A 25,157-nucleotide genomic window follows, 5' to 3' on the forward strand; every position below is an offset into this window, starting at 1 on the left:
CACAGTGTGTGTGTGTGTGTGTGTGTGTGTGTGTGTGTGTGTGTGTGTGTGTGTAGGGGGGGGGGGAAATTGTGTGTGTGTGTGTAGGGGGGGGAAATTGTGTGTGTGTGTGTGTGTGTGTGATTCATGTTTGTCGGCTAACGGCACACTGTTTAGTGGAACTGCGCGATTCATAATACCTCTCAGTTAACTTTCATAAGGACACTTACGTTGTGCCCTCCGTAGAAAGGAAATATTCATTCTGTAAATACAGTCGTTCCAGGTTCGTTTCAGTATTTAGTTGCTAGTTTAAATGTTGCGAGGCAGGGAATAGGAACTCGTACTTCACCGGGGATTTATACATTTATCATACCGTGCTAAACTTGCTATTCGGAGCCCGGAGGTGCCGCAGCGATTGAAAGCTTATTTCACTCGGTTTTCCAAGTAAGGACGGGTGTATTGATTAGTGTACTAAAAGTCTGATATCCGAACAGAACGTTACTGCGCCGGGTAACGACTATGAAAATTGAATGTTACGAAGTTTGGCGGTCGTATAATTACATCATTGATTATGGGTGGGGGATTTTGATATCGAAATCAATAGTGCCATCGCTATCCTTATGTTTCAGTCCACTGCGCGGACTTTTCTTGCAGTAGGCTCTCGTGCCACTTCCAGCAGGATGGCTGAATTTATTACGCACGTCATCAACCATTGCCTTAACGTAGGGAGGCGTGAAATGGAGAAAAAAAAGATGGACGTGCTGTTACCCGAGCGCGTTTGTTCTGCTGTTTTGTAAGGCAATAGAGGCAAGGCCAGAGTAAGTTCTGTCGGCATCGAGGTCATTAGACGAGAACTAGTTCAGCGATACTGAAATAGAGCAGAGCGCACTTTAGAGATCTGCCCCAGTATTCATCTTACAGTGAATTACCGAAACCACGAAAAATGTCTCAGGATGGTCGCGGGATTGAACCGTGCTTCACTAGTTTTCATTGGATTAACCACTGCGCTACATCTGCCTCTCCCTGTTGTTAAATAGTAATTTCTTGGTGATTCTAGAAACTCCGAAAAGGGAAAGAAAGGAAAAGCTTGTGTTGAGTGCGGGAGGGGGGGGGGGGGGGGAGAACAACTAGACGCAACATTTCGACCAAAATCCGTGCCTTGGCATAAGTATTGCACCAGTTTTTAAGTGGGAATCTCGCTTTGGAACCTTCACAACAGGCTCTAGCCAAAAATTCATATGTTGCAGTTCCCGTTGGACGACAAAAAATTTTGGTGTTCTTTGTAACTTGGGTCTAGAGATTCTTGAGCTCGTTAATGTAAGCTGTCGCGTACTTTTTCATATATGATTGTTGTTAGCCGTTACATACGTGAGTTGGAAGAACGAAATGTGGTCTTGCGTTTCAATATGAGCTTTAAAGAGATCTTTGTCATATAATCTCTGCTTGAGCAGTGGTAATTGGTATTACGTAACAAATGATCATTAAATATTAACGCCTTTCTAAGCTCGTTGCTGAACATGCAGCGGACGGATTTCAATGAACTGTTTCCTCGTTTTACACTGCCTTTCTACGCGCTAGTTTAAGTCCGTCGTCAAATCAGATGACTAGTAGTTCGTTAAGATTTCGCATAAGCAGTTTCGAAAACAATCGGCATCTAACCTGAACCACACTTCACCATTATTCGGCCAGTGAAGTGAGTCTAACCTAGCGTAAATTTAAATTGGAGGGATGCTATTCATTAGAAAAGAACACACACCATCTTTCTCCAAGATGCTCAAATTATAGCATTGTAGCCTTTAATTCAATAACACCGGTAAAAATTACAGTCCATAGCGTGGTTGGCTGGCGAACCGGAAGGTTAAGTTCGGTCGGCTGTGCGAAATTTTGTAAAAAATGTTCCGTTAGATATCGTAAGATCTGTCGAAATATACGGGATAACGGGATACGGTGCCATTGTTACGGAGATAAATTGTTTGAACTCTGCGATGCTTCGTTGAGGTTGGTCCTTTTGGAGGTGGTACGCTCTTTACCATCCTTCCGACCTTTTGAGATGACTTACCAGCCAGTTATTATGTCTACAGTTTAACATTTGATATTTACAACTCTTGGTTTATTGTAAGAATGTAGTGTGATGAAGTCGTCATTGTTGTTGTGGTAAATGCAAACATACGGAGCTAGGCGCCTCTCTTTGTACTCGAAAGCTAGAAGGCGGCTGTTCGAAGGTCGCTACACTTACGGAAGTGTGCGCACAACGCGGCAACGTCGCTTGGTGAGAGTTGCTCAGGTATGCAGCTGGGTAGCGAGTTCTTGCAGGCGCCCGAGAAGAAGCACAATAGGGAGCCCGCGCTGGAACACCTTGTGGGAGCATTGTGTACTGGTTATCTCCTTTGAACTCACTGCCCAACCGTCGTTTTCCAGCCCTAAAGAGCTGTTCACACTGGAAGCACGACCTAAAACGTCTGTCTCGTAGGCGTCACTTAGGTCTTTGAACGTAGGTACTCTCTAATTTCTCGTTTTCAGCCGTCATTGTGGCTACCACGTGGTATACTATATGTCTTGCCATTACCGTTCTTTCTTGTGCATATTTTTATACTTTGCTCGTTAAGGAATGGATTTATATAGGTAGTTTTTTTTCTCTCTCGCATTTTACGTCTGACATTATCATCTCCTTCCCTCTTTGTCGTTCTTGATTTATGCGGTTTACTTAGATACAAATGCAATTTAGGGAAAGATATCACATTGGTTCTGTCAGCTCATTTCATTGTGGTAGAAAACCTAACGGCTATGAGAAATATAGTTCTTTTATTTGATGTTCCCAATAATTCGTATTAGGTGTAAAAAAATTGTAAGAATTTTGCATGAATATGATGTATTTCTTGGATTATGCGTCGGTGCATCACTTACTCAGTTGAAGGAGAATGGGCAAGGCAATCGGCCAAGGGATATTCAGTGCAACCAATACAGCATGTTTTGTGGAGTGATTTAGGGAAGCTACGAAAACCATAGCGTGGATGTCAAGTGGTCTTGATTCGTAAACCGGATGTAGTGTGTTCGAATACTGTCTTAAGGCATGAATGTTGATATAAATGAATCTGAACTGAATGCCATTATAATAAAAACATTCAGTTCTAAAAACGTTAAAACTCAAATAGGAAAATACATTACATACCTAAACCTTTCCCGCTCGTATCAGCTGAATGGCTGATGTACAAAGGCCAGTGAAACCCAAATTATTATTCTTTCTTCCGTCTGACGCTTACAGTATTTTAAGGCTCTTTTCCATGAGACGCGTTTCGTTTTTAGTGTACTTCAAAGCTTCCTCTGTGGTCATTCTGGAAAGACTGTATACAAGTAGATAGCGTTTCTGTACTTTGCCATTTGTAGATTAAAAATATTTTTTCTAAATAAATTTGGCGTACAATTTAATATCCAAATCTCGAAACAGTACGTATACCATATTTCCAGGAAGACTAACGAACGTGTTTTGCAAATAAAAGTAAGGCGTCTGGTGAAGAACAGCTGCTGCGGAAGATGGCCCTGCAAATAAACAAAAATACTTGTGCTCGTGCAATGATATGGATTACCTATTTCTCTGATAGAAGTTTAGTGTCTTAACCAGTATGCCACCCACCTCTATAGTTTTTTGTAATTTATTGAAATTTGAGAGCCTGGCCACATTCTAAACTTCTCGTAAAAAGCCATGTTTTCGCCTGCGGGCTGCTTTACACTCTATGGTGCCATAAATGATTCTACAAGCGTCGACGCCTTTCTTACACCAAAAATGTAAACAGTCCCTTATGTTTTTATTAACAGATTCACATCATTGCTTTCCACCCGTTGCATTTGTTTTTCCATGACGTTTGATGATATTTTGTCGATACGGGGAGAATGTTATGTACTAGGAAAACCATTAATTATCCATGGTTTCTGGAATATTCAACTCCAGGTACTGAACCACCGTGTTACGTACCTAAAATCATTTCAGATTTGGCTAAACAAACGACAGAATATGAACGATCATTATGAGGAGTGGGAGGGACGAGCGATTGAAATATATTATTAAAGGGGGTCGGTGTTTTATTATAGGTTTCAGTGATTTTTTTAATTATTCGTGTTAATGTCAGATGATGAGTGTGTGAGTAGGAATTAAAAACTTGTCTACATGGCTGTGAAAAATGTCAGTTTGTACAGTAGGTTGGATTCCACGTAAAACAATTGTATTCCTCATATAAATGGGTAAGCCTTCGTTACATGCATGAGAGAAAGAGGTAATACTGCCCCTTGGATGTTACATGTAAGTAGGCTTCTGGGTTCTACATTGAAATTAATATATTGTTCAGGAAGAATGTGATGTATTCCGTATCCGACGATTTAAATAAGAGATTTGTGACATGGACCGAGAGGAAAAACTGACATACAAAATAATGTTTCGGGTTCTCTAAATCTCTATGCGGTTCTGTATGATTACAGTTTTCCTTTACCCTATTAAAGTGCAACGCGCTTGATTTCCACTCATTACCAAAGATTGAGCCCGTATCTCGTGATCAAATGATTAGCGTAGCTGCCTCGACAGGTTGATGTCGAAGGTTCGATTTCCGTCTGCGTTGGAGATTTTTGTCCGCTAGGCAATTGGGTGTTGTGCTGTCCTCATCGTCGTCGTTTAGTTATCGACACGCAAGTGGCCGAAGTGGTGTCAAATAGCAAGACTTGCACTGAGCCGAAGTACCCCAGGCGGATCCGCCGGCCAGCAGTGCCATTCGACCATTTCACAAATGACTTCAGGCACTTCTTCTAGCACGGAAAAATATTGAATTAATAGATACAAACATCTTTTTTTTTTAAAAAAAAAAGAGGGACGGCGAAGATGAGACAAAGTAATATATTTTTTAAACCAAAGTAATTAGATGTCTACTCCGAAAATCACAATTGGAGGAGCAAATATGCTCATGATGGCTTTGAATATGTGTTGTTTGTCCTCACCATACGAATTTCTTCTCGTGTCAATAGTTTGAGAAGGGCCTATTCAGATACAGTAATTAAATGGCACCAGCCGGCCGAAGTGGCCGTGCGGTTAAAGGCGCTGCAGTCTGGAACCGCAAGACCGCTCCGGTCGCAGGTTCGAATCCTGCCTCGGGCATGGATGTTTGTGATGTCCTTAGGTTAGTTAGGTTTAACTAGTTCTAAGTTCTAGGGGACTAATGACCTCAGCAGTTGAGTCCCATAGTGCTCAGAGCCATTTGAACCATTTTTGAATTAAATGGCACCGTGTTCTAGGAAGCAGAATATCACGGTCGTACTTGAATGAACACACACACACACACACACACACACACACACACACACACAGTCTGTCCCTCCCCTCCCCTCCTTTTCACTGTGACACTGCACCGAGCTGCTTCCCGTCCTCTCTAGCTCTGCAGTCCTCCCCCCCCCCCCCATAAATCTCTATCACTCTCCCTCCCTCCCCGTCGCTCATCGCGCGCTTTCTCCTCCTCCTCCTCCTCCTTCTCTCTCTCTCTCTCTCTCTCTCTCTCTCTCTCTCTCTCTCACACACACAAAATAACAACGTACTTGTGAGTTAAGCACTAGACTAATCTAATGACCGGGAAACAAATACTCTGCTACAGCATTTCTCTTTCCGTGTTGCGAAGTGCGGAGCAATATGTCCTGCGCCGGAACATTGTATCTGCGGGCTACTTTGTAAAGAAACTTTCGGCGCTACCAATTTGTATAATATTTAGCATAGATAATAACGTTACCGATAGCTATTGACACAGTAGGTGATTGTGCTCAACAAACTATATTGTAGGTATGTCGTGACGCCCCACATAATAGGCTTGGGATTTTTTCATTTGTGTTATCGTTCATTTTGTTTCCTTTGGCAGGACATTTCGTGCTGTGAGGTAGTGGAGGGTGATAAAATAATTTTGCTGTTTTTTACTACTTTTATTCCTCACGTATAGGTTGCGGAGAATCAGAGCTATTATATCAGAATAGGATAAGGACTATTAACTTTATACGGTATTTCTATTAAATAGAAATTTTGTGTTTCGTCTGCATTCGAAATAGTTGATGCGCTAACGACTTATGGGTTCTATATATTATTGCAATACGAAATATCCACACACGTTTTTTTCAGGTACTTGCCCACTGCGTGTTTGGTGTAATCTGACAGTTTTATTGAGTTAAGTGATGCAGTGGTTCTTACACTGGATTCGTTTCGGATAAGAGATTTTATTCACCGTTCGACCATTCAGCTTTAGTTTTCCGTTGTTTCCGTGCATCATTTTACGGGAAAGCCAGCGTGACTTCTTTAAAATAAGCACGGTTATTTAAATGAGAGTCTGTGTTTCATTTGTACGGGGCGTCGTCGTTGACGGAACGATAAACTGTAATATTTCTCTTTTTCTAGGCCGAAACCGTAATATTTCTCTCTTTCTAGGCCATTTATCACATATTTGCACATCTGTCATCCAATTACCCTTTTACTATTATAACGGGGGCGTTTCCCAGATGTATTGATTCTAGAAGAATATTTAACTACCACCCTGTGATGTATGTAAGTAGCTATCAGGTTACGAAAACGCTAGAGCGGCACCATGTGACTGGCTCATCTGCGGAGCGATATTTTGATACGTATTTTGCGTATGTCTGACATTATTCAGAGCTTCGTTAACTATAAATGGATAACGTGCGTCTTCACCTCATTTATACTGTAGAACGAGAGAAACAAGGAAAAATCGGGAAAGCATTAAGTCTCATAAGGAAGAATGCACGTTGTTATCTTGCTTCGTTAAGTGGTAAAATTTACGATAGTGTGTGGTATTCCGTACAGGCTCATTTGGTATTTTTGCTTTTGTGACTGTCCTAACTTTCCCTTACTGCACACCAAAATCTAGAAATGAGAATGAAATTGCGCGGTCCCTACCGATGGAGGGTGTAGTCCTCCCATGGGCATGGGTGTGTATATTGTTCTTAGCATAAGTTAGTTTAAGTAGTATTCTAGGGGCCGATGACCTCAGCAATGTGGTCCCATAGGAATTCACACACATTTGAACATTTTGAAAATGAAATTGCAAACAAGAGGTACACGTAGGAGAAGTAGCGGTTGACAAGACGCATCTACGATACTAATTGTTAAATGGGAGTACACTGTAACCATGAAAAGTAACAGCTCTTGTAACCAGCTCTCAAACCGTCATTAAAACCTTATTTGTTTGAATTGCGTAAAAGAGTGGCAGACAATAACGCTGGTTGAAAAGCTCGCTGTTCAGCATAAGCTAATAATTTTGTACGCAGCGAGGTCTCGCTGGATAAGACAGTGGATCCCCATTGAGAAAAAATGATGTTCTACCCTGTCATCCAGGTTACATGCTACGTAATGTTCATGTTTATAACTAACAGGTTTCTAGGAGTATCGGAACACACAGTGGGAGGAAAATGAAATGAAATGGGCGTATGGCATTGTTGGCCGGGAGGCCCCATTTGGGGAAGGGGAAGTTCGGCCGCCGAGTGCAAGTCTTATTTCTGTCGACGCCACACTGGATAACTTGCGTTCCGGTGATGAGGATGAAATGATGACGATGATGATGATGATGATGATCGGGAATCGAACCCGCTGCATGGGAGGCAAGCACCTAACCACCCAGCTAAGCAGGCGGGAGAAACGTATTGGAAACAGAATATTTGTTATGATAAATGTGGTTAAACTTATCGCTGTAGTTGACTGTAAACGATGGGTTAGGAGTTTGAATTCCACCGCAGACAAGTATGCGTGTTTTAATCGATACGTACTACATATTGTAATTATTACGTTCTAAAAGCGGCGATGTGACTTCGTTTGTCTACACGATCGGTTGACAGATAGTTTTATCAGTCACAGCTGTAGAGTATCCAGGAGTACTGAATATAACCAATTAAGGTGGAACGACCAGACAAGTCTAGTTGTGAGGAATTCTGATGCTAGAAAGGTTCTCACAAGAATCGTAAGAGGAATATCGTTTACCCGAAAGACGCTGCGCAGATTGGTCGCCGGTTGGATCAGCCAGTGCGATTAACTCGCAGAAGTGCTTGACAACTCCCACTTGGGTACAGTACAATGGCGTTATGGATCGCGAACAGCCGGGAGTCACGTATAAATACGAGTAACGAAACATTGCTTCCTTGCTCTCCCCGTTTATGCCTTCTACTCTGTGTTTTGACTTTCTCGTTTTATAGTTTGATGCGTCTGACTGGATTCGTCCACTTTTAGCGAACCCGCTCTCTTCCGCGAGTAACTTTGGAATCGCGGGACTGATGACCTCGCCGTTTAGTCCCATAACCCTCTTCAATCAATCAGTCAAACATTACTTCCCCGACTTGCAATATTTTACTGATCTCCAGGATGAAAGCAGAAAAATTAGTTCGTACACATTTTTATCTAATAAATGATGGGGCTTAAGACCTGGTAGAAGCTTTTCTAGTTGACACCACTTAGGTTATTAGCCGGTCTGATATCTTTACTGTGACTGCATCGTGTAGGTGACTGATGAACTTTTTTACTTTACGCGTGGCTAAGGCCTTATCGACCATAACCTGCTCTACGAGCCTCTTCCAATTATTTCTATCCAGGGAAGTTGTTGTCCAATCAGAGTTGATGCCCATCCTAGCTGTATCTTCCCGGATATTCTCCATCCACCTAATTCGAGGTCTTCCTCTTCTTCTCTTTCCTTCTAATTTCTTAGTGGATGCTATTTTGGGTAGTGACTGATGAAAGCGAGTCGTATTTTTGTTGTTGTTGTTTTCGATGATGGTGGTGGTGGTGGTGGTGGTGGTGATGATGATGATGATAGAACTCAGATGGTAAAACCCTGTATGTTAAGGTACCGACAAATTTTCTGCACGCGTGCCATCTGCGAATTCAACAGAAAGGAGAAATGATAGAATTACTGAAGTACAATGTGAGAAATAGCACGAAGTTTTTTTTAAAAGAAAGTCTGCGCATAGATAAACATGAATAAGGAAGCAGATGAACTGTGTGTAAGTAAGATTGAAATGCTTCCACAGGTTCTACAATAATGATGCCCTTGTATTGATGGGGACCATCGCGAACAGATCGGCGGGATGTGTAATACCCGTCGCTCATCTACGTTGGCGCTGCCACACGCCTGTTCCAGCAGGACTGCTGTATTGATTTGCGCCGCAATTGTGGGTTGGGGCCCAGCTCAAGAGCTGGGGGGGAATGCTGCAGCAGCCACCAGACACGGGTCGCCAGTTGGGTTGTCCGCCTCCACGGAGACTCCGAGTCTCCGTCGTCGCTGTCTCCGGTGTGTCGTCGCAACTATTAGGAGCGACTACTGCATTCCATTTACCATTCCTCTTTACATTCTTGAAAAACTAGCTTGCGTCCTGGGGAGGACATACAGGGTTTCAGATTTTTGTTGCCATAGTATGACGAACAATTTCGAAGTAACTGCAAGACTTAACGACTGTTGGTAAAAGGATAATTATGTTATTCTTACCTGTACCATCCGTGATTATTGGTTGTGGTATTCATTGATATGCAGGGTAGCTGCCTCCCTAAGACTTAATTAGCGGCAGAAAGAATCTTTCCAAATACTTGCTAGATTTCTGCTGTACTACCGGTTTATATTGTTGATATTAAAAAAAATTGTAAACACTTATAGTGAGAAGAGTAGAATTATTTTAACCGATATGAATTTATACTGAATTGTCATTATGGTTACAGACAGTCATTTTGCCTTTATTGTTGTTTTATTTAAAACTCAAACTCATTTCAAAGGGGTAGCCTCTCATCTTTATATGGCGAAAACATGTGATTATATATGTTTAAGTAAATAAACTTAGGAACATCTTCGTGTGGACAAATCACGAAAGTACTGATAAATGTTTTCCATCAAGGTAGAGAAATTTTATTACACAGCCTAGCGTATGGGAAAGGTGTTACATCCCTATATTATAATGAATATGAGATTGCTCGCAAAAGTTTTGGCTTGCTGTACAAATTTGAGTTCGTCGGTGGTTTGATGGTAGATTTGTGTGCCACAGCAGCTCATTATAGAGACATTTGTTTTAAAATATCTTTTGTTTCCCTTCAGATTTCTGTACAACTATAAAGCATGTTCCACGGACTGAATAGCTGTTATCTATTATTACAATCATATAGGACATTTATATCACCAAAATGACGAATGTATTTCAGTGTTTTTAGTTTCCAGCAGTTTTTGGCTCGGCACTCTTGATCTACGTTAATTCCCAGTTTTTTCACACGTGAAATTCTTAAGAAATAAGTAGCGTTTAGCGGGATCGTGTTTATACCTAATAGCAAAGCAAATTCACTAATTAACCTGAACATCGACGTAGTATCCAAATGAGCAAGTCATTTCGGTGAAATTTCATATTCACTTTAACAGTATTGTCGGAACGTCCGATGGTACTTGTAGGAAACCTGCAGATCTTATCTGGAAAACATTCCCATAGACCCACTGTATGTCTCATGTAGTGGCTAAAACATGAACTTGTATTGATTACATTTTCCGTAGTTTCCCAAGATAAATTAAGGCGAATGCGAAATAATGTTTTTAGATGGTTACTGACGATGGCCTGCATCATTCTTATCTAGCATTCCAGTCCCTGCTGTTACACGGCGCAAAGATTTGTCGTGTTTCACTTTATATCAGAGCATAAGGAATGAGAATTTGTGTGTCATTGGTTATAAGGGTGAATTCTTCTGATGATTTTTACTTTAAACCATAGGTTGTTAGCGCCCGAATTATGAGCTTTTTGTGAATTGAGCCAGGCGAACTCAGACATCACTTCTTTGTAATGGTTACGGCACAGTCTTATCTGAAACACACTTTAAACTGAAATGCAAACGTACTTGAGACTGAACTTCCTCCAAAACAAGGCAAACGGGATCACCTTGGAATATTTTTGTCTGTGTGCGGATATTGTGGGTTACCCTGTATCCTAATTTTCAGCAGTTTTCAATCCACACATTATTAAAATTCATGCACATTATTACAATTCATGAAGCCCACTTCAGATTTATAACACGTTCGCGGCGTATTACAGATTCCAGGAAGACAAAAGTACGCTTCCGTTCATATGTATTCTTTCAGTAATAAGAAGTCTTATAGCTGACTAGTCATCAACTTTGTGTTTCAGCTACAGGCTCGATCGTACCTTAGATGCAAAAATGAAAATGACTGTCGAAAGGCTGTTTACGGTTTTATTTATACTCGTAGAAATTAGCAAACAATCTATGTTCGCAGCGTTTGTACTAACTCAAGGATCCCATTCATATAAGAAAGTTAACCTTGCTTTCGTTTCAGGTGGAACAGTAATCGACATCTACATGTCATTAATGAACTTCTAATCTTTAGGGTTATATACAAATCTAGGCGAAATATAGTCTTTCGAAAGAATTACATTAATCGTTCCGACACGTTTATTAGGCATGTATTAATGTTTAGAATGTCACAGAAACTATAGAAATGATACGACGTTAAATTTATGCCAGTAATTGCTTTGGAATAGAAAAATTTATTAGCTTCTGTGAAAAGTTTCCATGGAATGTCATGCGCTTCAGTGAATAGACAAATGGCAAATGTGCACAATATTTTTTCGCAGAACGTTGTTTTAATACTCCTGCAGCAGAATTTTATTCACAATTCGTATGTTCGATGGCACAATTCTACAGTAGTTCTACCTGTCTCTATGTCGCTATCGCTAGTAGATCAGTCTGAAACAGATCTGTCTGAAACAGAACTGTCTGAAGTAAAATATGAACGGTAAGAAAATTTAAGACTGTGAGGGGGCAACTGTTTTTGAGAGCAGCGTGTGTATGTCGTGGGGGAGAACATTCTTAAGAGAACAGATCCGAAATAGACTTTATCGCGCTTCGAAGAATGTTGTGAATGCACTGAAAATAACGTTCTCACCCGTAAGAGAGTTTTTGCGTTGTTTGAAATGTTTTTTTAACTGTGTACACCGTCGGTTTTAGTTTAGCTAATTTTTTGCTTATTCCGAATTATAATTTCTGTCCCCAGAAACACTGTATTTGCAAAGATTCGTTGGTCCTTTGATGGTGTTGGTCCTCCAATAACAGTCGACGATACGCTTTGTTTTCTACTCCATAAAATATACAATTAGTGCATTAGTCAGTACACTAATTCAGAAATCTGAAAGGCCATTGTTACATTAAAAATGTTGTCAAGTGTAGAAATACATTTTAATTTTAATATTTCTGTGGGACCTTGAATATGCGGTTGCAAATGCGCTTTTGATTTCTTAGGATTTTTCGTACATCCGTGTACGGCTCGATTACGGGACGGGAGAGATAGAGCGTTCACAAGAAGCAATCAAAGCCATAAGCATAGTAAATTAAGTTTTGGTGATCTTTTTGCCACCGTTCCATATTTTGCGTGACGCTCGTCAGAGCTTCATCTGTGTACTAGTGACTTGCGTCAAATGCACCTTTTCTTCTGGAGTCAATTTTCACACTGAACTTAATTGTATCCTAGATCACGTAATAATGTATGTGATCTGGGGTTGTACGAGATTAGATTGCCATTATATTATTATTTCTGTAAATTATATGTGACTGGCCTACGCGTATGAACAGCATCATGTTGCTGACAGCTGCGTTCTTTGCGATTTCACTAGATGATGACATGCAGGAGATGTACTAATTTACATTCTTTCTTTGTGCCATATACGTTCTTCCGCAATTTACTTTCTTTCGTTCTTCCGTAGTAAAATACCTGCAGCAGATATCAGAACGCTGATTGAACGTTGAAACAATGAAACATAAGAAACAATATTATGAACATAAGAAAACGTCTGAGAGAGGAAAAACGACAGTCCACTGCAGATTAATTTGCGCGACAGCAAGATCAAGATCACGCAGGTTGTTGTTTAGCCGAACAAATTGTGTCGGGTGTTGATTAGTTTTTGGATAGAAATGCTTATGTGTATTGATTTATTGCTGTTGAGAACATTACCGTAAAACCAACGATCTCCACTCGGTTCAGAGGGAAGCGGTCTGTGACGAGAGGGGACGGTTAACATGTTTTAAAATGACATTACATGATTCCGTTTGAATATCTTTCAGTCACTGCCTCATGTTGTTTATGAAATAAACAAACCTGTTTTCTAGACGAAGTTCATGAGAACGGTGAGCCTGCTTTCGACTGAAACTTGTACAGGAAATTATCTGTAGCTAGGTGGATCATTAGTTTGACACCTTTCAAAACAATCCATTCCTCGCCGTCTGGGCTACGATTTTCTCCAGCAAAAGACTGTTAAGAAATGTGGATTTTAACACTTTTAACGTGTACTGTAGATAAGCTTATTTATTCTGAAATAATACGTAATCCTCTATTGTAGAAATACACAATGAATTTAGAACGTCGTCGTTAAAGAGTTGATGATGGTTTTTCGCTCGACATTTGCGTTGAGATTGCATTAGTGAATGCCTCTATGTTTTGTTACTGTCACATTTAGGCATAATAGTTGATCTGTTGCGTCAGTGACCCTTGCGGGTGGCGCGTTGGATGGGGGTGGGGACAGGCCGGGATACTGGAGGTGGCAGTGGCAATTAAAAAGCAAGCAAGCAAACAAACTCAAGTAGGCTACATAGGCGCATTTAACTGCACATACATTATGTAGTGGTGGCGCACTTCTCACTTTTGTTGTCCAGGATAGGCGTTACGCCGGCTGTCGTGGCCGAGCGGTTCTAGGCGCTTCAGTCTGGAACCGCGTGACCGCTACGGTCGCAGGTGCGAATCCTGCCTCGGGCATGGATGTGTGTGGACTGATGACCTCAGATGTTAAGTCCCATAGTGCGCAGAGCCATTTGAACCATAGGCGTTACAGATCGGATCTACATAATACTCTAATTATCTGTGTAATGTAGTCAGAATAAACACAGTTGATTGCCGCAGTGCGTATTTGAATGTATTGTACATTAGTAATGTTTAGCCAAATTCTTACGAGATACGTAAAAACAACTTACAAATTTCGAGTGCTATGTATTTTTCGAAATTAATGTGTTAGTTACGGGGACTAAAAACACGTGGTAAAGAAGGAAGGTGGTCACAGCTCTGCAGTACTTTTATAGGACATAAGTAAACGATATGCCTTTTTAAGACTTGCGACTAACTACTAGCACTATTTTCAGTTTCCAATGCGTTCAACAATATCCACATGAAAATCGAAGTGGTAACAGATAATATTAATGCACATTTATCTTTCAGCTCTTTACACATTGAATGAATCGCGATTTGCGTGGAAGGGACTGAAAGGAGATGGTGCTTATAACTTAGTCCAGTTTGGAAGATGTGTTAAACATCCTTCCAGACCTTGCGTCTGTTACATCCTAGGGTTACTTTCGTAGTCGTATAGTTACACGTAGGCAGAGGAAATGAATTCAGTGCTTCGGAATTTCCGGGTGTGCGACGACAGTCATTTAGTAGTAGAGAGTACGAAAGATTTGCTGCAGCTATTCTCAGAAGTGCACGATAAGGCGCTTTTTTGTTTTTGTTTTGTTTTGTAGGTGATGTACACACTTTACACTGGAAGAGTAGGAGAGGCTCCTTTCTTTGCAGTAATGAACAAATTCGTAGGCTATTTGTATAGAGAGGATGTTTTAAACAGCGGGTCCTAACATTTGATGGAAAGGTTAAAAAAAAAAAAAACATTTTCCCACCGGACAAACATAGCCGTCCGCAGGGGGAAGGGGCTGGAGCGTGCACTCTTGGCCCCACCTCCCCCCTCCTCTCTCCATCCCTGTGTGTCTGCCCTTCCCACTGCATGCTTGGAATCTGGAGTACAGAGTTTTCATTCATTACAAAAGTCTCAAACAGTTCTAGAAGTGAGTGAATAACCATCAGTTCATTGGGATGTAATTTCTTTTCTGTCACCAATAAGCTTTGGGATATGTCACATGGTATCTCTCGAAACTAACATGTTCATAATAAAAACTGGTGATTTTAGAGTCTTGGCCCTCCGCCCTCCTTGCCCCCTGGGTAAATTTTTATTGACATCCATGTTGACAACCCAATTATTTTAAGCTAAAGTGTTTAATTCTTTGTGTTTAAATATCAGTTATTGTGTGTTTGAAATGTATTACAAATGCTGTTAGAGAACATAGCCCATTCTTGAAACCAGTATGATGAACTTGATCACCCAGCTGATTTATGTCAGTGTCATTTTCAAGAATGGCTGAAGTTGCTGATTCCAGATTAAAAGATGAAATTTTATCCAAAAATTTACTGCATGCAATTACTTACTGGTATACTAAAACCTGTTACCTTTCCCAGAATACAAATGTTACAAAATATTTTGTTGCCCAATATTTCATTTATGTTTATGGACATCCAAATACAGCATCACAAATTTAGGAGCTTGGAGTGAACTATGAAGTGTAATTTGGACAACCATATTTGTGACTACTATTCATCTATTTACATGACTTAGGAATATGTATGAAATTAACGACAAAGCTGAAGCTGCTGTTAGGGTTTTCAGTTGGAATACTGGGTTGATACAGTTTCCTGTATCCTGTGCAAGACTCTTCATGTCTGAATAACTAAAGGAACCTACATCCTTTTGAATCTGCTTACTGTATTCATATCTTGGTGTGCCTCTACATTTTTATCCCGTAAATTCCACCTGTACTAAACTGGTGATCCTTGATGTGTTAGAATGTTTCCTATCAACCAATCCCTTCTTCTAGACAAGTTATGCCACAAATTCATTTTCTTGCCAGTTCTGTTCATTACCTTCTCATTGTTTACATGCTGTAACCATCTAATCTTCAGCATTCTTCTGTAATACAACATTCTTATCTGAACTGTTTATCGTCTACTTCGCACTCCCATACAATGCTACACTCTAGACAAATATCTTTGGAAAAGACTTCCTAATTTAAATCTATATTTGATGTTAACTAAGTTCTCTTCTTCAGAAATGCGTTTCTTACCATTGCCAATCTACATTTTAAATCTCTACTTTGGCCATAATCAGTTATTTTACAGCCCAAATAGCAAAATTTAAGTACTAGTTATGGTGTTTTGTTTCCTAATCTAATTCTCACAGCATCCCCTGATTTAATTTGAACACATTCCATTACACTTGTTTTAATTTGGTTAATGTTCATCTTATATTCTCCTTTCAAGACACTGTCCATTCCATTCAATTGCTCTTCCAATTCCTTTGCTGTCTCTGATAGGATTACAATACCATCAGCAAACCTCAGAGTTTCTATTTTATCTCTCTAAACTTTTAATTCCTTCTCCAGATTTTTCTTTGGTTTCCTTTACTGCTTGCACAAAGTACATATTGAATAACTTTGGGGCTAGGGTACAACCCTATCTCAATCCCTTCTCAACAACTGCTGTCCTTTCAATATCTCTTGACTCTTACAACTGCTGTCTGATTTCTGTACGAATTGTATATTACCGTTTGCTCCCAGTATTTTACCCCTGCTAGCATCAGAATTTCAAACAGTATATCCAATCAAGATTGTCAAAGGCTTTCTCCAAATCTACAAAAGCTGCAAACATGTTTTCCTTTTCTTAACTTCGAAGATAAATTGTAGAGTCATGATTACCTCAAGTGTTCCTACATTTCTCCGGAATCTCAACTGACAGTCCCTGAGGTCAGCTTCTACCAGGGGCCTTGTTTCAACTTAGATCTTTTGGAACTCTGTCAGATTCCTCTTGCAGTATCATATCTCATCTTATCTATGTCCTATTACCTTTATATAATACTGTCTGCAAGTTCATTTCCCTTGTGTTAAACCTCTGCATATCCCCTGCCACCCCTCTCCCTTTCAGCTTCCCCAAGTTTGCTTAGTACTGGTTTACCATCTGAGCTCTTGGTATTAATACTGCTTTTTTTTTCTTTTCCCCAAACATTTCCCCTTTTGACTGCTTGATTTGTTGCATTTCTCAGTTTAGTCCTATCATTAGTTAAATTCACTATCTCCTGTGATATCCAAGAATTTCTACTAGACCTTATCTCATTACCTATTTGATTGTCTCCTGCCTTCACCATTTCATCCCTCAATGGTACCCATTCATCTTCTACTGTATATCTATTCTCTCTTTCAGTCACCAGTTGCACAATGTTCTGTCCAAAACTTCCATCAGTCTCTGGCTCTATCAGCTTATCCACATCCCATCTCCTTAATTTCCTACTGTTTTGCAATTTCTTCAATTTTAATCTACAGTTCATAACCAATGAATTGTGGTCAGAGTTCACATCTGCCCCTGAAATGTCATACAGTTTAAAATCAGGTTCCAAAAACACTGTCCTACCATTATGTAATCAGTGTGAAACATTCTGGTGTATCCAGGTCTCTTTTACGTGTGCAACCTTCATTCGTGATTCTTAAACCAGGTGTTAGCAATGATTAAATTATGCTCTTTTTCCTGATAACAATGTCCTCCTGAGTAGAGCCTGCCTGGAGGTCCAAATGGGGCACTGTTTTACATCTGGAATATATTACCAAAGATGAAGCCATTACCATTTAACCATACGGGAGAGCTGCATGTCTTCAAGAAAAATAATGGCTTGCTTTCAATCGTTTACAATAGAAACACAGCAAGGTCATGTTGGTAGATGTTGCAGGTCAGGATCAGCCAGTCATCTAAACAGTTCTTTGCAACTACTGAAAAGGCTGCTGCCTCTCTTCTGGAGTCACGTGTTTGTCTGGCCTCTCAACAGATACTCCATCATTGTGGTTGCACCAATGGTGCGGCTGTCAAATGGTTCAAATGGCTCTGAGCACTATGGGACTTAACAGCTATGGTCATCAGTCCCCTAGAACTTAGAACCGCTTAAACCTAACTAACCTAAGGACATCACACAACACCCAGTCATCATGAGGCAGAGAAAATCCCTGACCCTGCCGGGAATCGAATCCGGGCGTGGGAAGCGAGAACGCTACCGCACGACCACGAGCTGCGGCTGTCAGTATGGCCAAGCTATGTGACCTGAATTTGAACTGTTTATGCTCATCATAAATTCTCTCTTCAAGAAGAATTTTTATTTAAATATAACACAGTAACATTCTGAAAGGATGAGGTGGGGAGGGGGGGAGGGGAGAGGACACATTTGGCGGCATACAGAATTTTAGCTTCTGAAATAATAATTTTCAATAATAAAATGGAGAGAATGTAAAATAGTTTAATGGTACCAGAGCATATGATAATTTAATGGGAAATAATCTGATAAATAATTATGTAGATATAGTGAGTAAATGAAAATATGTATTCGCTGATTTATCGTATGTCTGACAATGGCATGAACATTTTGCAGTATGACTGAGGCTGATCTAGAAGAGGGTGAGATTGAAGATGGAGAATTACCAGAAGAAGGTGAGGTGCAAACTCCTGATGAAACTCCACCAGTGCCAAAGACTGAACAGGTACCAGTGCAAGTTCCAGTTGTTCCACCTCCAGTAAAGAAGGAACGCCGTGTACCTATGATTCCCCGCCCTCCCCGCCGCCATCCACCACAGCACCACCGAAGACAAATGGGTCCTCGGATTTACCATGAACCACGGCTGATGAATGAGGACAGTGAAACAGAAGAGGATGACTGGGCAAGCAATGTTGAGAAAGCATTGAAGGCAGCTTTAGCAGGTACTGAGGCAGCAACTGGACCTGCCAGCTCCACTAGTCCAAATGCTACAACTGTGTCTAAAAATGAAACCACTACTGATAATGAAGAGAAGGACGAAAATAGAACATCCTCAGATGATGAAAGGCGACTAAAGAAAAAGAAACGCAAGAAGAAACACAGAGAGGAGAATGAAGATGAAGATGATAAGAGAGATTCTAAGGTAATTTTATTTACAAATAAGAAAAAATAAGTTGACACAGACAATAGTTGGCATCTCCAACTTCTTTTTTCATTATAAGAAAATATTGTCTTCTGTTTTTTAGTAGCATGTTTTAGTGTGCTTACAATACTTTTAATCAACATTTGTTTAGTAAGTTAGGCAACATTAGCATTGAAAGAAAGTAATTTTCTCTTGACACTAAATAGACTGAACAAGCATTATTTCAATGTGTTTTTGTCATTTTTAGTGCATTCAACTTCTACATCATTACAGTTGAGTTCTTCCTTTAAGAAATTCTATATTTAAAATCTGGAAGCAGTTAGGTTCATTGAATTGTGGGTAACATTAGGACAGACCTGTCAAAACATTTCCGTTGGTCCTGAGAGGGTTGGTAGGAGTTCTGTGGAAGACAACCAAGCATGACTGTGTGATGGGAAGTCTCTCATAACAATGCAATTCAAATTATGTTTGCTTTTCTACTTGCAGATACAATTTTACTCTAGCAGTTGTCAGATTTTCATGCATGCTATGATTTAAGACCAAAGCACAGAATATTTTTTTCCTGTTCCAGTGTGATACGGATTTTGTTTGACATCAGGTTGGAATGTGAGACTGAGTGACATGTCTGACACACCAACAAAACAAAGATCGCACTGAAGTCTGTCTGCACAGTTCATAATAATTTTGTATGATAGTCATGTAAAATATTGAATCCAGTACATCTGTACATCCTATATCATTATTTTTGTCTGTGGCCTCCCTTTTGTCCTAAGATCTTTAATTGCACTACTAGTACTATTTATTTTGTTTGAAAGTTCTCCCTCACTTGTTAGATTTATCAGTAACAATCACTCCTGATGAGCAGCTGTATTGTTGTTTTCTGTATATGTAATAAAGGATAGGCAGTTAGGCAGTGGTTGCCACTATTGAAATGCGTGGTCAGACAGGTTTGTACATTGCTTAGTGACTGTGTGCAAGAGCTACACTATTGAGTGTCTGGTCGTGCATTTCACTGAATTGCTAAGTGGCATTTTCTGGTTTCACTGACTGCAACACAACTGAAGCCAAGTTTCAGTCAAGGGACAGGCTTTTTTATGTTCTACCACTTCCCTTGGATTTTTTGGTGATAAATAACAGAATGTTAAAATGTGTTAAGTAGTTAGTACCTGTTATGAATTATATATTGTTTTTTCTGAAAGATACTAGTACAGAGCTTTGAGGCAAACAAGACACCAAGAACTGTCAGTTCACAGAAAAAAATACTAGGCATTAGTTTGTGAAAAATATGGTCTTCCTATACTTGAATGATGTTTGAGAGAGTATTTTTTTTGTCAAATGAAAGAAATGGAAGCCAAAACATCAGTGAAAAGAAAAATATATATCTGAGGCCCCTCTTGAGAGTGCTGTCCTTTGGGTATGTTGCCATGTGTCTTCAGAGCATAGTTACTTATTGCTTCAAAATGCATTTGTAAAGTGTCACAGAAATATCCTGATTTATTTCTACTTTTGCTTCTTATAATTTTTTTCTTCTGTTGTTGTTTACCATTGGTTTAAATTTTTTAAACTCAGGTCGACAAATGATAATTTTTCTTCTATGCAAGTAATTATAACTGTGCTTTCTGTTAGCATTTAAAGTGCAAAGAAAGATTGTATTTTGTGGTATATTTAGAAACGGAGAAAAACACACCATAAAGATGTTTGGGAAGACAAGGACGAACAAGGAGATGAAGATGAGATGTTATTTGTCCGAGGAGCATCTCCTAACACCAGAAGTAATTTCCACCCTGAAGGATCTCCTTCCAGAAATTTTGGGGAGAACTCTTTCTTTGGTGATCAAGGTTAGTGTAATGTAAATGGTTGTATTTATTCCTGTTTGGTAGAATCAGTCAGTCTTCAAGCAAAAGTGTAACTGCATTGTTAAATTCTCCACATAACACATTTCACAATTATAATTCTCATCACATATTAAATACTCACCAAAACATTGTATTTTTATTAAATTTTCTTACATTATTTTTCCTTTCTCAGTAATATTGATATCTTAGTGAGCTTTCTTAACCTTCTTAGACTACTCACTGTTTTGATTTATGCATTTGTTATATTTATTTGTTCTAATTAACTTCAAGTATATTAGAATTGTCTGAATATTTAAAACAATTCAAAAATGCTACAAATGGATTGTCTTTTATTGCTTTGGGCTCATACATCACTGTTAACAGTTCATTTTAAGTAGTCATTATCTTCAGTATGAGCTTGTGCTGGATTAGGTATGGCCAAGTGATCTGTAGAAACAGATCCCATGTACCCTTAGGATCAAATATGATAAAGATTACATTAATGAGGATCATACCATCACATTGAGGTTTGTTTACTATAGTATGCCATTACAGCTGAATTAGGGAAATGGCATTTACTAATTTCGATAGATGTGGAATACGATCTAAAAGTACTAATCTCTCCACATGTAAGAATGTGTCAGTTTTTCTAGAGAATACTGAGTGTCAGTTAGGTACACTTCTTTTAATTGGGAACTAGGTAACTACTAGCGTTGTGGATTCCAAGGCTGTGTATCTGAAGATACTGAAAGCTTGTAAGTCACTACAGTAATGGGCTATCTGTGAGATGACTGGCTTTATGCAATAAACAGAAATAGAGGCTTATTTGTCATTGTATGAGATACCATTAATACTTAGATCTGCGAGCTAGAATATTTTGGAACTTTTAAAGAAAACAGTAGGAATTAGCCACCAATATTTGATCACTGAATGTTAACAATTTTCTGATTTCTGTTCTGGGCAGTGGAGATGGAGATGGAGGTTGGAGGTGAAACTTCAGTTGAATTGGGCAAAATGTGTGAAATCAAATGTGTAAGGAATGATTCTGAGTTGGATAATTGGAATAACTTTGTGAGAAATTGTGAAAACAAGTGATAGAATGTGAGTTAAACATCAAAAGATTATGGAAGATAGGGGCATATTTTTATAAAGAATGTTTCCATTCTCTTTGTGTATGGAAGATAGGGGCATATTTTTATAAAGGATGTTTCCATTCTCTTTGTGTTCCATTAATTTAAGTGACGTTGTTTCCAGGTGCATTTGATGAGGCATATGATTCCTACCATGAAGAGGGATCTGACTATGAAGCACGAGATGAGTTCCCTGTTCGGAGGGGAGCACGAGGTAGTGATGAAGACAGTTTGCGCCGAAACATTGGCCGAGGAGCAAAACGAAGAATGCGAGGTGGGAGTGGTTCGATGGGACGTGGTGGGGGAGACATTGGTAGCCAACGTGGAGGACATCACATGAACAAGAGAATGCCACTAAGTCGGAAGGATGTGACAAGTGGAAAGAACATTGGCAAGATGCGTGGAGGTATGAGACGAATAGGAGGACGTGACAATCGCTCTGATGTTTGTATGTTCTTCATGCAAGGGAAATGTCACAAGGTTAGTAAATCTCAATAAATCCAACTATGTTCAGCCTTTACTGAAACAACTTTCTCGTAGGGCACAGCTCTCATAATTTTAATGTAACACCGTGTTTAGTAAGGTGATATGTCAGTTAAGAAATCAGGCTATGAGTTAGCACATACAACATTTTTTGCTTGTTTGGAAATTAGTGGCAGCAATTGGTCATGTGATATAGCTCTGTGCAAGTTAAGACAGATTAATATATCCATGCCAACTGCACTTCTAAATATCAGCCAACACATAAAATGATTGTTGATTTTTAAATATGAAATGGAGCAGACCAGCTCCAATTTCAGTCACTAAATAATTAAATAAATATTTAGTTATTAAGCTCATTATATAAAGGTGAATTGTAGTATAATTAAATTTGTATTTACAGGGTGAAGATTGTCCATATTCTCATGATGCCATGCCCGCCCGAAAAAATGAACTGTGCAAATTTTATTTGATGGATTGTTGCGCAAAGAAAGACAAATGCTTGTACCTACATGAGTCTTTCCCATGTAAATTTTTTCATACTGGGCTTAAATGCTATTCAGGTGCTCGATGCAAATTCAGCCATGGCCCTTTGTCTGAACAAATGAGAACTGTCCTAATGAAGGTAAGGTGCTAAAGACATCTGAAAACAAAATTTCAGTATTTCCTTTAGATACCATAATTAATTCTAAGTAAAACTTAAAATTTCAACATATAATGTGGATGATTGGTTAATTATGGACATATGTAGTATTAAATTTGGAAGCCACAGTTTAGGCATGCTCATGTTAAATGTACTGTATGTTTTATTAAGATGAGCTTTGGTCGTAAGGGTATTGTGCTAAGTTATTAGTGTAGTGCATATTTTATGATGTGTTTCAATCAGTTTATTGAACACAGCAGGAAATGTAAGAGATAAATTAATCATAAAATAACTATATATTCTGTTACATTATTTAAGACAGTCTGACAATGCTCAAGCAGTATACCGATTCCACACTTGAAGAAACCTAATGGTTTGTAGTTAAAGATTCTATGAAACAGGTTCAGAATGCATTTTTGTACAGAAAAAAGTTTTTCTGATAGCTTCTCTGGTGAAATCAGTCAAGTGCAGGTGGGCATTATCTTGGAATAGCAACACTTGATTCAGTTTTCTTGGTGGTTTTTCTTACACTGTAACTGAAAGATATCTCAGTTATTGGCAACAAATGCCTGCTGCAGTGGACACACTCCTGGGGAGCAATTAGTATTACAAACCACAATTTTTGTGCCATCAAATGTAAAATATTATCTGTCTACGCTGCTGTTTGCTTGAGAAGGCATCCTATGTTAGGAAATGGCCAATAATTTCATTTTATGAAGTTCAAATGGCGTTATAACTTGTGACTTGGTAACAGTGTTACATAGGAATGGTCAATGAGCAAATTAAGGACTTTCAAGCAGAGAAGCAGATACATTCAGCCATTTGAGTTTTGTTACTTTCAGTTAGAGCATGCAGTTATCTTGCACCTGACTTCCGAACCTTGCCCATTGAATGGAAATGTCGCATGAAGGTTAAATGGTAAAAGTGCATCATATTTGCCAATTAACCAAAATCATTCATGCCAGAACAATCTTTCTTGAATCAAGAAAATCATTTTCAGAGATAATTTCTTCAATAGCAGGTTACCCCACATACAGCACAAATGTTTCAAGCAGCCTCCACTGCCTAATGCCTCTATTAATTCCAAAATGAACACTATGTCACAAATGTTAGATGTCCTCCCTCTTGAGACCATATTTTGTAACACACAAACAAGATTTTTTAAGATTCAAATATGCAAAATCCAATATGCAACTGCAAGGCAAACACTAGAATTTCAAGGAAAATGGCAATTGATACACTGATGCTAACCTATTTGCCAACACATCAAACATAAACATTTCAAACTTATACACTAAACCAGTTTTGTTTTAGACAACTTAACTTTGATGGTAGTTTGCTCCCTTCAGTGTTCCTCATGTTGTATGCTGTGTGAGCAATGTCTGCACTGTGGTGTTATTGCATGCTGTCCACTTAGTTTATCAAAGTTTTTAGAAAAATCAAACTAAAACATCAAACAATCATATGCTTGCCAATGTTAGATCAGAAACATGCTCAAGATACATTGCATCATGATCACCTGAGTGGATGATGGCTGTTGCCAGGGGCTACTGTCTGCTGCATGGCAAGGAAACTCTTAAGCGCAAATTGTTGTGATCTTTACTCAGCCACAAGCTCTTTTGTGGAAAGGTACCTATACTGTTGTTATTTTTGGGCTTGCATTGGACTTATACTTTAAGCAGACAGACAAAATACAGTTAAAACATTAAAGTAAGGAGTGAACTGGGACTTCAGTCTTCGCATCTTCATGTGAGACTTTTACCACCAGATCACACGCAAATATAGCACAACAACAACAACAACAACAACAACAACTCAAGTGGAAGACAACGCTTCCTCCAGAAACTTTCATACCTTACTATATTTTCAGATCATGCAGATGGATAGGAGCTCCACATTCACGTTTCTTTGTTTTTTTTTTTTTTTATGTGAGCAACAACTGAATTGTTAGATACACAACAAGCAAAAATGAAAGATATGCAAGTAAAGAAGTAACTGGAGAACTAGGTGCAATTGATGCTAACAAACGATACTGGAGAAAGACTGCCTCCTTCCCCCTTGCTACTGAGGTCATGAAAATTCCTGAAATATTTGAGGTCACATTTCACCATCTGTTCTAATAGTATTTATGTCATCATAAGTGCACCTTTATGTATGTTAGAGTGACTAAAAGAAGAATAGTATTGGCTGTAAATATTAACAGTATTAGTCTACTAAATGATTTCAGCAGATATTAG

At 39.2% G+C, this 25,157-nt stretch overlaps 1 protein-coding gene across 5 annotated transcripts in view; it reads left to right on the forward strand.

Moving 5' to 3' along the window:
• The window catches only part of LOC126203486 (protein suppressor of sable), an 81,666-nt gene that overhangs the window by 28,560 nt on the left and 27,949 nt on the right, over positions 1 to 25,157 (forward strand). For 3 of the 5 annotated variants that reach the window (XM_049937809.1, XM_049937811.1, XM_049937810.1), the window contains exons 2-5: positions 18,307 to 18,832; positions 20,502 to 20,670; positions 21,922 to 22,277; positions 22,681 to 22,902. In XM_049937809.1, the coding sequence (XP_049793766.1) occupies positions 18,307 to 18,832; positions 20,502 to 20,670; positions 21,922 to 22,277; positions 22,681 to 22,902 (1,273 nt within the window). Of the gene's footprint in view, positions 1 to 2,312; positions 2,471 to 14,768; positions 14,855 to 18,306; positions 18,833 to 20,501; positions 20,671 to 21,921; positions 22,278 to 22,680; positions 22,903 to 25,157 lie in introns of those variants that run through there. The other 2 variants (XM_049937812.1, XM_049937813.1) reach the window with 2 other exon arrangements.

This window comes from Schistocerca nitens, chromosome 9, assembly GCF_023898315.1.
Source record: "Schistocerca nitens isolate TAMUIC-IGC-003100 chromosome 9, iqSchNite1.1, whole genome shotgun sequence".
NCBI lineage: Eukaryota > Metazoa > Arthropoda > Insecta > Orthoptera > Acrididae > Schistocerca > Schistocerca nitens.